The sequence below is a fragment of the Uloborus diversus genome, chromosome 8, assembly GCF_026930045.1.
Source record: "Uloborus diversus isolate 005 chromosome 8, Udiv.v.3.1, whole genome shotgun sequence".
Lineage (NCBI taxonomy): Eukaryota > Metazoa > Arthropoda > Arachnida > Araneae > Uloboridae > Uloborus > Uloborus diversus.
In genome coordinates, this window is record NC_072738.1 from 148,896,347 (window position 1) to 148,910,897 (window position 14,551).

Consider the following 14,551-nt stretch of genomic DNA (forward strand, 5'->3'; position numbering starts at 1 on the left):
AAAATTCTTTATTATAATTTATGCAACTTTACAAATAATTACACTAAAATATCTGAATAGTCATTGCACAATAGAGTAATTATTTTATAATATTTTCTTTTATAATCCAAGAAAAAAGGCACATCACTTCTTTATTTTTTTTGGAAATATTTGAGAATATGAAAGAATATCTTCGGAACTATACTTCGGATTTTGCTTCCTTTTACGTTGAGGTAGTTCTTTTCGAGGGGATTCAGAACCTGCGAAATAAGAACATCATTACTATTATTGTTGTTACTCAAAATCATTTGGAGGTCCAAAAGGAAAAAAAATGCATAAAATAAGCAAAATCTTTCATTTTGTAAAATTTAAGTTATGAATACAGTAAAACGTCAAAAATTTAAACCCATTCCCATGAACTGCTCAACAATGCCTAAGGAACAAACACATTTTGTGAAATAAATCATTGCACACAATGATTAAAGATATTAAACTAAATAGAGGTGGAGTACTATACTTACCATCAAAATGGTACAGATTTCACCACTTGGGAAATCTGATTAAGCAAAAAATAAATTTAGTCCCACACAAAAAAAAGAAACAATTTTGAATTCAAATTATGTTTTTCGCAATCACGAACAGCGACAGGACCCTATTCATCTTTATATATTAATAGGCAAACTGTTTTCTTTCGGTACCGATTCCTCCACTGTTTGTGAACCGATTTCCTTCATTCTTTTTTTGTTTGGTAGCTATTGCCGGGTTTTAGTGTCATCAATAAAAAATTTTTGAAATAGAACACTAAGTTAACGGAAATATTAATAAAAAACGCATTTTCGTCCTAAATGGCTCTTTCTACACGAACGGATGGTCCAATTTTTTCGAATTTGATATGGTTGGAAAGGTCTTTAAAAAATACTCCTAACGAAAAAATTGTCAGGGTGCCCAAGGTCCAATAACCTAAATCCACTAGAAAAAAGTTATAAGCGTTTTTTAGTTAGCGAAACTCAAAAATTTCAATTTTATCTCTTTTCCATTGTTGAAATTCATTGTTGGAAGCGTGAAACATTAAGTTTTAATTCATTTTTTAAACCGCTTTTTCTACACGAAAAGTTCATTTTAATGCTTCGAGCTTGGTATGGTTGGAAAGCTCGTGAAAGATACTTTGAAACACGTTCTACCCGGTTTACCGAGTGAAAACACCAATCCGCTAGAAGCGCTGGAAAATGCTCTAGAAGCAATTAAAAGTTAGTGAAAATTCATTTTTATTTGCTTTTTCACGCGACATAGTTAGCGTGAAGAAATTGCTGGATAATATTGTAGTGTGGCCAATTCTCATTTGAGCATAAATAAATGAAATACTTGCATTTGTTTTTATTATTAAGGCTTTTTTGGGTAACTACGGGTATTTAAAATATTTTCAATTTGATTATGTGTTCGCCATTTTAATATTTAAATAAATTATTTTACGGAGTGAGGGATGACCTTCAGTTCCAGCTCCCAATAATACCTGCATTTGCTATCACCACAAACAGATTTCAAGGTGAAACTTTTGATAAAATTGTCATATTATTACGATGTTCAGTGCTTTTCGCATGGACAATTATATGTTGTCGTGAGTAGAGTTCGTTCATTTGACTGTTGGAAATTTTATATTTAACGGCAAGATCATGTCTACTTTTACAAAAAATATTGTTTGTACATAAGTTTAACGTATTAAGGGAGTTTTGCGGTATCATTTCATTCAGAACAACTTCCTTAATTGTGAAATTGGCAAACTTTATCCATTTTGGCACCAATACCAGGACGAGAAATATTTTTCTTTTGCATTCGTAAAAAACGAGTACAGAAATGTCTATTTGCACGGAACTGACTTCGAATGAAGTCCCTCTTTAAGGTGGGGTTCATTAAATTGTAACCGTTCATGACAAGGCAGAGGAAATAAATGAAAAGAAGAACATACAAGGGGAGAATGGGACATCAAGCTTTTGATTAAGAACGTTTATGAAAAACAGTGTGATATGTGGCAAAGGGAAGAGGGGTTATGGTGAAATGTGAAACTTTGCGACAAAGGGGAGAGAGATCAAAAAATTTTAAAAGTGCATTTGTTAGTTTTCCCCTAAACCGTAAACAAATCACAAACACGATTAAAAAAAAAATTACACTATTATTGCGACGTCCAGTGTTTTTGAATGGACAATTTTTAATGTAGCAAGTAGGATTCGTTCATTTGACTGTTTGGAATTTAATAATTCTAACGGCAGAGGTCAAGGCAACTTACTCAATAATATTAAACTTATTAAAAGAAGCATTGTTTATGCAGAAGTTTTATGTATAATCTGAGTTTTGCAGGATCATTTCATTCGGGAAGATTTCGACAATTGTTAAATTGGCGGGCACTCTTCATCTATTGGCGGAAAATTTTTGGCACCAATTGCAGCTCGAGAAATGTTTTTGCTTTTCATACGAAAACAGAGTAGGGAAACATATATTTGCATACGGTTGCTACAAAATAGGGGCTGTCCACGAATGAAGTCCCGGTTTAAGGTGGGGTTCATGAAATAGTAACAGTTTGTGACAAGGGAGAGGAAAGACATGACAAGAGGGGCACACAATGGTGTGAACCTGACAACAAGCCTTTTTTAATAGGAACATTTATAAAAAACAGCGTGACATGTGACATAGGGAAGACCGGGTATAGTGAAGTGCAAAACATTGTGACTTAGGGGGGGTTTAGGGACGAAAATGATGAAAAGTGTGACATCAGTTATGCACTGCCCTTAACCATAAACAAATCACAAAGTCGAACTTTTTTAAAAATTGGTTTTTTTTTTTAAACGATGCCCAGTGTTTTTGAACGGACAGTTATATATTGACACGAGTCGAGTTCGTTCATTTGATACTTGGAAATTTATATTTTTAATGACGGAGAAGCAACTTACTCAATAATAGTAGACGTTTTATAAGTAACATTGTTCACAAAGAAGTTTTACATATAAATTGAGTTTTGATGCTTCATTTCATACAGGAAGATTTCAAAAATTGGATAATTGGTGATTTTTATCCATTGGCCAATTTTTTTGTTTCGATGTTTTTCTCTGCATACGTAAACAAAGAGTAGAGAAATATTTATTTGCATAGGGTTAGCACAAAGCAACATGATATCCAAAATAAAATTATTCAAGCCAGCAATTTGTCGACCCACACCAATTTCTCAATGGGGTTGTTTCCTTCAATCAAAAGTACTACTTTTAGTCACAGAAATAGATAAAATAAGAAAAAAAAAATGTTGAGCCAGAAAACTTATTTTTCTCAACAGTTGTTTATTTAGAACTTTTTTGAATGTCCGATTTTAGAAATAAGGCGTGGTCTTTTTGACTTTATAAGTGATGTACTTTGGCGCGCGACTACATTGCTGCGCTAAATATTTACGGTTTGCTGTCAAACCGCGTTTTCAGGTCATGATAATTTGCGCTGTGTGCTAATAGCATCAATGAGTGGCATTTTATCGCTTTTAATGCCAAGAAATTAATTTCAAACTATGCACCGATTAAAATAGTTGTTAAAAAATATTAAATTTTTTCAAAATTATTTAAAAAATGGGTAAAATCTTTGTTTTGAGGCATCCTCTTTCAGTAAAAAAATACTTTAGATTTTTGGAAACGACCCTATTACCGAAGTATCCCCTTTCATCCATTTATTTTGAGATTAACAGATAAAAAGCAAAATTGGAACAAAGTATTACTGAGACATTGTGTGTCCGTATAAAAATTGTATGCTTTCAGATATGCAGTAAACATGAATAAGAGTAGAAATAAAAATGTTTGAAATAGTTAAATTCATACAAGTTTTGTCAAATATTCATTCATGAATATGGTCGAATTTCGACCACTGGGCGAACACTAGTTGGAGTTATTGTTTCTAGAACCGGCTCCTGTCCCCCCATGCCTGCCCCTCCTCTTGGGCAGTTACGTGTGTATAGTTGTGTATGTGTTGGCTTGTGTGTGTGCGTAGACCTGTGTGTAAAGGCGTGTATGTGTATGAGCGTGCGTGTGCAGGACATGGACGGCACCAACCAGGGGAAGCGGATTGCTCAGGACCGGAGGAGTCGCGCCTGTAGAGGACAGTGGGGTTGAAAAAGGAACCGGAACATCAAGGACGGTCAAGTAAAAACAATTAGCAATCGTGATTGCTCGAAAAAAAGAAGTTCCTGTTAGATGCAGCAATAGGGGATATCAGTCACTCAATAAGGAATATCTAGAGTGAGTAGTATATTTAGCATTAATTCAACTTTTTGTGTGAAGGGTAATTCCATGTCAAATCATCCAGAATTTTTTGAAAATGCCACCCATCATCTCCGATTTCATTCAAATTTGGTGTACTTGTAGACTTTTTGATGCTGATTATTAAAATATAAATTATATTGGGATTTATGAAGGGGTTGAAAAGTTACGGGCCTTTAAACATATGCCAAGATGATTTTTTGCCGTTATTTTGATTGACACAAAGATGATGATGATAAGTGACTAGATGATGATAAATGACTATTACTCATTAACAAATTATCACAGAGCTTTGAATTTTTTAAATTTTGTTCAGTATGATGTAAACTTGAATTTAAACTGGGTTTAAATTGTATTACTGACATCTTGAATTCAAATTATGTTTTTCGCAATCACGAGTGTGTGTATGTAGGCGTGTGTGTTTGTGTATGTGGGGGTATATATTCTCTCATATATTCTCTCATATTTGTTATTTATTGTTATTAAGTGTTCATGTTATGCGCGATATTTCTCTAATTTTTTGATTCAGATTGTCCGGACATGGGCCCACTCATTCTCCTGGTTATCAGTCGAACGCTCTGCCGATCGAGCTATTCAGCTCTGTCGGTCACAGTGCAAGTTAAAGTTATAAATTTAACCAAAAACCTCATTCTGGTTCTTTAAACTGGGTTTTTTTTTGACAGAAAAAACAATTTTTAGACCATGGATCTATTTTTCATCAGTAGCCTGCACGATAAGCTTTAAAATAAGGTGTAAATCAAAGAAATTCATCAAGAATTAAGGAACATCTCGCGTAGAAACAAAAAACAGACTACAGAAATAATATATAAGGATTGCATGTTTTTTATAAATTGTATTAGCTGCTAATTGTACTAGCTGCATTGCAGCTACCTCATTTAATCATGAAATCTTAAAACTTTTAACAGGCTGTAAAGCCTAAACCATTTGAGATTCATCATACATAATTTTTACACTTTTTTAAATACACAAAAAAAGTAACCATGCCAAGTTTCAATAAAGTTTAAGACTGAGTGCTAAGCCACTTTTTTTGATTAACTTTTGCAATTTTTCTAAAATAAATTAAAGTCATAAAAATATTATTCAAATGATGAATTAAATAGGCAGATATAAGGTAGCATATAGTAGAAAACCAGACAACATTAAAAATGATTGAAATATTAGCAGGATGCAAAAAGATTGAAATCTCAAACGAGGCATACAACTTTTGGCTCAACACATTTTTGACGTCGTTGGCACGATTCTAAACACATAAGTTTTTGGCAGATATCATGGAGGATAAAAATTCCAAGAGGAAAAATTAGAAAGAATAAGAAATTGGGACAGAAAATTTAAAAAAAAAATGCATTTTTTTTCCGATTTTTGAGAAAAATAAGGCTTGAAAGAGGCAAAAAAAAGAAGGAAAGGTTTAAAAAACCAGCAGAAAAAGTCGGAATTCCGGCGAAAGCCGGAAAAATCTCATCCCTGTTTTTACTTTCTTCTATATCTAATATATAGAAGAAAGTATTGGATTCGTGCAAATTTTCGAATTTCGAATTTTGACGGATTCGAACGTTTTGAGGTGTGCTGAGTCCATTTCGACCATTTTTGGAAAATGTCTGTCTGTCTGTGTGTGTGTGTGTATGTATGTATGTATGTGTGTGTGTATGTATGTGTGTGTGTATGTATGTATGTGTGTATGTATGTGTGTCACGTCTGTGTGTGACCAGTTTTTTGTGGCCGCTCTACAACAAAAACTACCGCATGAAATCGAACGAAATTTAGTACACATATGTGCCCCTACGTGAACTTGTGCCCATTAGTTTTTGGCGCGAATTCCTCCAAGGGGGGTGGAGCAATGGGACGTTTTTCGAGTTACGCGTGCTTGCTATTCCTCAGGAAGTTACTGGCGGAATCAAACAAAATTTGGTCCATATGTTGGTATTAACAGGAACAGGTGCTGATTCAATTTTGGTGTCAATAACTCAAACGGGGGTTGAGCTATAGAACGTTTTTTGTCGTCAATTGTGACTGCTGTATCTTAAGAAATAATGAACGGAATGAAAGAAAAATTTATCGGCAAGTAGCCCTTAGTGGGTATAAGAACTGATTTTATTTTTGTGTCAACAGCTAAAAAGGGGGGTAGCGCAATCGCCCGTTCTTTTTTTCCATTGTGAGTGCCATATCTCAAGAAGTAATGCTACGTTCTGGTTGAAATTTGGAATAAATATGAATCCATATGTAAACAGGCGTTGGTTCAATTTTGGCGCCAATCGCGCCAAGAGGTGCTGATTTATTTTTATTATCATTATTTTTTAGCGAATAAAAATAGCTTTATTAATGCAACAATAAGAAAGATGAATCGTAATAGATTGTCGTCTGCGTATTTCTCGTGATTTTAATTGTATGGAAATGATCGGAAATATTATCTCAATGAATTAAAATTTTTAACTGTTGCCATCTTATGTTTGTTAACAAATAAAATATTTATAGTTAATTCAAGCAAGGCTTTTAAAATAACTTTTCATTTTTCGCTTTTTGCTTTGCTTTTGCAATAATTCAGACATTGGGATGGTCGTCAAGTTTTTGCATGTGTCATTTTGTTTCTGTTAGGAATATTGCTTCCTCGTCAAGCATGGGGAGGGATCAGAAAAAGGAAAAATATAGAAGAAAGTTTCGTGATGGCCACAACATACTAGTTTTGAACTGTTCAAAATTGAACAAAAAATAATCAAAAAGTGAAATAAAGGAATGAGGTGTCCTTGCAGAGATCTTTCAAACAAAAAAAATCGATTCGGACTATTCACTCAAAACTTATTCGAGAGGGGGGGGGGATAGACAGACAGACCGACAGATATTTTTCTCATCTCAATACCCTACTTTCCAATTTTTAACTTTTCGATATTTATTTAATTCTTTTTTAAATTTTTGACTTTTTTTCATTTTGTGTAATATTTTCAAGATGCATTAAGCCTTCTTTCATGCTTCTTTCTTCTTTCTCTGACTTTTACTGGGAAAGTAGGCTAAAAAAGGAAGTACTGCCTTCATGAAAAAAATTTATCACTGAAATTTAAACATATATTTCGCTTTTAATTGCTTCTAAGCAAATTTTGACTTTTTTTTACGTTGGCTGTATGCATTTATATGAGCAAATTTTCGGCCCCAAACGTGCATTTTGACAGTGCTCAAATTCATTTCGATGAGTTTTCTCATAGCATCTCTATCCATGTGCTTGCGAGCTTATAACACAAAATCGGCTAGTTGTAGAAGGTTTAAATTTTGGTTATACAAGTTGTTCGTCGTCAAGTCTAACCTTCTTTTTAGACTGCAATATATATCTTTTAAATTTCAATAAACAAGCATTTTAGGGTAACATCAAAAGAAAATCTCAGTAGAACAACTATTGCTCAATTAATACAGCAACAATGTAGTAGGATGAAATGAACTCATATTATATTCAAACAAATACTTACTAGGCGAAATATTTTCAGCACGTTCTGCTTCACTTTTTATCTAAAAAAAAAAAAAAAAAAAACTTTAAAATTTTTTAAATACTTATGAAAATGAAACTTTAAAATACAAAACTAAACATGTTTATGTTTTGAAATAGTTTTATTAATAAACTTAATAGCTCTTACTATTAATTATATCAAAATGGCTTGCTTTTTACTATATTACTAGTTGTGTACCGCTTTGTACGGTCTAACAAAAATAAAAGTTCTGTCAAGTGAGCATGTTCAACAATCAGGCATGAACAAAAAAAATCTAATACTTTCCAACAGATTGGGGGAAAATAACCAAAAAGGAGAAATTTTAAATCCTCCAATTACAAGAACGAAAGCCAAAATTTTATTTTTTCATACTTGAGAAAAAAATGGCAACAGATCTTTACTTTTGATGATTTTATTCACGCTAATTAAAACTGAGCTAGCGACAGATGATAAGTTTCCGATTTAATATTGATGCTCCTTTAGTTAACAAGTGATACATATTTAAAAAAAAGTCAATTCCTACTTCGATCAAGTTTGTAGCCAAGTGTGGAAACTATTTATATTGCTTCAAAAGCTGGAGATAATGCTAAGCTGAAAGCTTTAACACAAATTTTAACAAAAGGATTGTTCAACAAAGACCATGACAAACAATGAATTTCTAACTGAAGGCTTACCTACATTTTATTCTGAAAGTATAGTTAAAAAGTTATAATTCACGTTCTAATTACCTTGGAACATCGGAACAAATGTTATGTGATGCAGAAAATCAGGTGGTTTTATGGGTATTTCATTCTAATTTTTGCGAGCATTTTTTTGCCCTCATATTAGAAAAATGCCATTTTTGAGCCCAAAAATTTATATTTGAACACCTTGGTACTTTTCTGGCGTTTAACAACCCCCCCTACTTTTTTTTCTAAGCTGCCTAAGTACCTCCAGATCAAGTTTGCTTGAGACCCAAAGTAAACTGTGGATTTGTATAGGGAACATACAAACATATATCTTTTTTATATATAACTTCTGTGCGTGTTTGTCACTGAACTCGTCCTAAACGCATGGATTGATTTTGATGAAATTTTGTGTATGTAATTAAAGTGATTTGAGTAGGGTTTAGAGTGTCAATTTGCCCCGATACTAAATGTCCTTTTAATTATTTGAAGTAATTAATTATTGGATGGGTTTGTATTATTTAAGGCTTTTTTCAACCCAAATCATTAGTGTTTCATCTCAACTCCCTTTTGAAAGCCAGTCTTGCGTAAATATGATTTTTGCTTTTTATCTGAATATTTAAGGCTTTTAAGTCAAATCATAATGGTTTTTCCAATTCACAGTGAATATCAAGGCTTTTAATGTGCTCCGTGCTCAAAATGAATAGTCGTTTTGCTTTATTTGTAAGTAGTAAGCAATTCGTTTTTTATTGTGCAAAGTGCAAATATTATTTTTCAAAAAAAAAAAAAAACATATATAGTTTCATTTATTAGTAGATTATCTACCGTATCATTATTTTTGCAAGTAATGTAAATGAGCGTCGGGGAGTGATGACGTTGTTGCTTTACAAGATTAGAAATTAGTAAAAGGACTCGGTAGATTATTTTACATTTTAATGGAACTTTCAAATACTATTTAATCACTTTTTTATTTATTTGGTGGCTTGAACTCTATGCAATATTTTCAACTGTTGCTATTTTTTGAAGCCAAAGACTACATATTAATGTTTTTTGACTTTAACAACGTAACCAAAATAAAATGACCATTGTCTGAAATTTATCGGCTGCAGCAAAATCTTAATAATCGAAACAACATCCCCAAAAGAGCATAACATACTTTCGTATCTTTTTTACCTATTTCATTAGAAGCTAACAAAAGAAGTAAAAACTTTTGTTAATGGGTAAAATTTTCAGCCAAATAAAATAAGCAAGCTTTTAAACAAGATTACTAATTTCTGATGAAAATTTTTAGCATCCTTCTATGGTCATCGACAGTATCTCTGCATTTGGTGATAATTTCTCTTAGACAAAAAATAGAGACAGAATAATAAGCAAGTACCTTTTTCTGAAGTAGGGAACAAGAGCATTGTGCAAGATATCGAAAATGATTGTAGCAAATTTGGTGACATTTTAAATTCTACCAAGAACCTAGAATAATAGAAGTTTCCCAGAATAATTAATCAAGTATCGCAAGATTATGAATAGTTGAAGTTTCCCAAAATAATTAATCAAGTATCATTATGGACTAATATTTTTACAGTACAGGATATCTGCAACATTTCGAGTTTTGAAATCCATGACTTTCCATAACTTCTGCTCATGGTTCAGGAGATGCAATTTTTCCAGAAAATTTCTTCCAGCTTTTTTTCAGAACTTAATGTAGCTAAAAAACAATTTATACAACAATGACTAGTGATACACATGAAATAATTACAGAGTTTTAACTTAATTACTTGCTATCAAGGATATACTTTTATAAATCTAAAACTTCCACAGAGAGCAGCTGAACATTCCCCATTTGCTCACCTCAATGATTTCAAACATATAGTACACAAGTCAGGTCGAAAAATGGGGGGGGGGGGGGGGCTCATTTGACCTACCAGGAATCTTAATGTAAGCTGTAGTGTAGCTCATAAAAAAGAGTTCAAGCACCACGCCGTACATTTTGGGGGGTACATGCAACTACACCAGTAGCTGGAAGTTCCGCATCGGGAAAGGTTATTTTAAAATAAAAAGATTTTGTATTGCATATAGTTAATTTTAAAGATGATCAATTGAAAGTCATTTTTAACTTTTTGCCATACAAAAACAATGGGCCAGGAGAGGCCCAAAATTTTTGGTTTTCTAATTCTTTTACGGACTTTTTCGGTGATTTTACCATGCACAGCATTAGCATATTTTCTCTTCTTTTTATATATAATTTTATTTTTTTTCAATTCCGTACCAATTTATTGGTGCGGGGATGAAAATATGGGGGTACCAACCACTCTTTTCAGACCGAGGGTTGCAGGTCATTCGATATGTCATAACTTTTTAAGATACTTTCTAAAACTACTTTAAATAACAATATGATTGATATAATGCCATACGTTTTTCATGGAACATATGACCGAAAAAAAAAAGATACTCTGGAGGACGGAGAAATGCGGTTAAATATTTTTGTGAGGCAAATACATACTTTTTCAGTGATGATAATAAAATTCAAGAAAAACTAAATGCTGCCTGAAAAAAAGTATTTACTTGATAAAAAAAAAAAAAAACTGCATTTTTTATTTATCATAAAAATCAATCACTTAATAGATTACTGCAGATAAGTTGATATAGCATGGTATTTGCAAAATTCAATTAGGATGCTTGCATTATTTAATTTTTTAGTCATGCTGTATATACGAGTATTTACACGTACAAGAATGCAAACAATAAATTACATTAGTATTTTTATTCAAAATTTACTAAAGGATATGAAATTGTTTTTGAATTAAACTGCCTTTTTCTTATATTAATAAGAGTGTGGTGTTTTAAAAATGCATAAATTGTTTGTATAATAAATATATTTTAGACATAAAAAGATGAACGATGGTGTTTATTTTAATTCTCACACCGCATAACACGGATTATTACATTGAAATTAAAATCAAGTAAGTATACGAATCATAACAATAATAACATTTAGAATATTTATTTAAAATTGAATTGAATAAATTAAAAGTTTTCAATATACACATATTGGTCATTCTCTTGCAATGTGGAATTTTGCAATCCTGAATTTTTAATTTTTGAACTTTTTTCAGGAAGGCTGCAGTTAGCATTTTTTTTTGAAAGACAAAATATGTGTCTTGGTAAAACTACAATAGTTCACTAAACATGTACATTTATTTTGCAGATAATGATGCTTTAGTTTGTAAAAAGGACAAAAAGTGTCATTACCATCCCATGTTAAAAAATCATGTAGAAATTCCAAAAAAAAAAAATTTTTTTAGTGGTTTTAAGGTTTACAATTAAGTAACAGCAAAAGCCTGACAGAAAATAATGACTTATACATGTTTAAAATAACTTTAAGCAAACATGCAGTAAAATTAATGTAAAAATGCTATGTTTTTTTCAAAACAGAATACTATGATGTCATTATTCATGTATTTATTTTTCATTAAATACAGATGCTGCGAGTTTCTCTCCTGAATTATGTTCCTCTTTTGCTACACAAAAATATCAATGAGAAATGAGCATAGGAGGATCTTAAATAACGCAAAAAATGTGTTCTGTGGCCATCTAGAGCTTGCCCTCTTCTGTGGACCAACAAAATTACTTTTTGTTTTTGATCTGGACATAAAGTGGACTCTCAGACTTTGATTTGAATCAACAACACCTGCACATTAAGGTCTGAATTAGTTGTCATCCTATGACAAATTACATTTAAAACCAATCAATTTAAAATATAATGTACATTACAAACTGATAGTTAACTGGGAACCATTGACCATTAAAAATAACAGCACCCCACTGCCCAACAGGTACTTATTATATAAGATAATTTTTAAAATGTAAGTTTAAGAAAATTATGCACTTAAAATATTGAAAACAATTCATTGAACTGAATTTAAAGGTAAAAACATTTATAATTAAAAAAACAAAGCAAATAATTTTATTCTATCCTCAGTCTTTCATTACCATCCAAATCTTTGAACTTTGTGCTATGGTAATGATCAGGGGCGGCAAATAGGGGGGTCAAGAGGGGGCAATCGCACCCCCAAATTTTTTGCGCAGAATGGTAAAAAATGGGTGAATTCAATTTATGAAAGTCGCAATTCAATGTTTATTTAAAAAAATCTCGCTGGTTCTCAGAAACTATTTGATGAAACTCGACATATTCCCAGACTATAAAAAGTGTTTTTCGTTATTTGGATGATGACTTAGAAATTCATGAAGTATTTTCCGGCATTTTCAGAACATAGAAAACTGATAGAGAACCATGGTTAATGTTAACTAAAGAAGACATTTTCTCATATAGGCTAAATATTTCATACTTGTGTGCCCAGAGTAACGATGGTGTGTCTGATATGAAAGGCTCATCTTCAAAGATCCACCTACATGCTCCACAAGATATGCCAAGAATATAATATGAAGATCTCAATCCCGAAAACTAAAACAATGGCATTTAGGGGTAAAGAGCCAATTAGAAGTAAAATTGTTATTGATAATAGAATTATTGAACAGGTGAAGCACTTCAACTACCTAGGATGTGACATCACCTTTGACCACGACAATGATGTCCAAAACAAACTACATAGGTTTGAACATATATGTGGAACCCTTACAAGAACCCTAAAGGGAAAAACGAGAAAGGAAACACAACTGAAGTTCTATAAGGTTATGGCAGTGCCAATCTTACTATATGGTTCTGAAACATGGACTTTGAACAGTCAAGAAACTAGTTGATTTCAAGCAGCAGAGATGAAGTATTTGCGATCACTGAAGAACTGCACTATCCTAGATAAAATAAGGAATGAATCTGTTCGAAGGGAATTACAGATATTCAGTCTCAATGAAAAAATTGCGGAATATCGTAACGATTGGAAAAACCATGTTCGACGTATGACACGAGGGAGACTTCCAAGAGCAGCCTTTTATTACAGACCAAGGGGCAAACGAGACCGTAGTAGGCCCAGGAAGCGGTGAGGCGACCAAGAAGCCGGAACAGGCTTTTTGCCTAATCCTTGAAGAAGAAGAAGAATGAGAAAAAAATTCATAGATGCTGAAGGGCATGAACCTTTTCATCATCTTTTATGTTTAGCTGTACTGGCAAAACAGCACGTCACTGGGTACTGAACACTGATAGATTAGTTACATGATTCCTTGCCTCTTCTGAATTCTAAAACTCATGCATTAAAACTTTTCCAAAAGGTATAAAACTTTAGTATCGAGATGTTTTGTATAACAACTTATTAGAAAGTGATTAAAAATTTTAATTGTTTCTAAACACTAATTTTTAGTCATATTATACCGATTTTATGACCACTTCCTGTTAGCTAATGTGTGTTTGGGACCGCACTGTGGTAATATATATTTAAGAAACTTGACCTCCCGAATGAAATGCTGAAATGCTGCCCCTGGTAATGATATTTCACTTTATTTTACATGGCATGAGCTAGACTGTAGCTACCATTCTAAAAATTATTTACATTTTGATCAAAGGTTCATCTAATAAGCAAATAAAAAACAAAAATACACATAATAATGTTTAAAATAACTATCAATAGGTATCGATGGTAATGTCATCAATAAAAAATTTTCTACTTAATTTGATAGCTACACATCTAAGCAAGATGCATGAAGATTTCCAATTTTTGCTTTTCAAACAAACTTAAGGTGCTGCTACTAAAACTGAATACTGTTCGGGTTAATAGTACCACCAAGTAGTTATGAAAGAGTAAAACTGTTAGGTGGTAATGATGCAAAATGTCAGGGACAAATTAAAACTGTTTCATTAAAATTTCAAAATTGCAATCAAACAAAAAAGAAACTTTGTTTTAAATTTCATTATGTGAGGCAATTATGAAGAAATGTTTTCAAAGTATTTTTTAGCTTTATTTGCAGTATAGTTAGATCACAAAAGACAAACATTGAGTCCAGCGACAGTGGATGGTAATGACTTTTTAGTATATTTTTAAGTCTCGACAAAAATAGGTATTGTCTATCACTTAAATCCATGTTGCTTTGTTCGGTAGAAGGTGACAAATAAATAGTATTTAAAAAAAAAATTTTAAAAAGATTTATGAGGTTGCAGCGAACATGGGACAGAAAATTCCACATTTCTAGA

General features: G+C 32.3%; 1 protein-coding gene across 1 annotated transcript in view; it reads right to left on the reverse strand.

The window, feature by feature from the left end:
* Nucleotides 1-14,551, reverse strand: part of LOC129227824 (uncharacterized) — a 41,722-nt gene continuing 27,171 nt past the window's right edge. The window contains exons 7-8 of the mRNA XM_054862436.1: nucleotides 7,733-7,772; nucleotides 1-239 (exon numbers count right to left, since the gene is read on the reverse strand). Coding sequence (XP_054718411.1) covers nucleotides 124-239; nucleotides 7,733-7,772 — 156 coding nt within the window. The 3' untranslated portion in view covers nucleotides 1-123. The remainder of the gene's footprint in view (nucleotides 240-7,732; nucleotides 7,773-14,551) is intronic.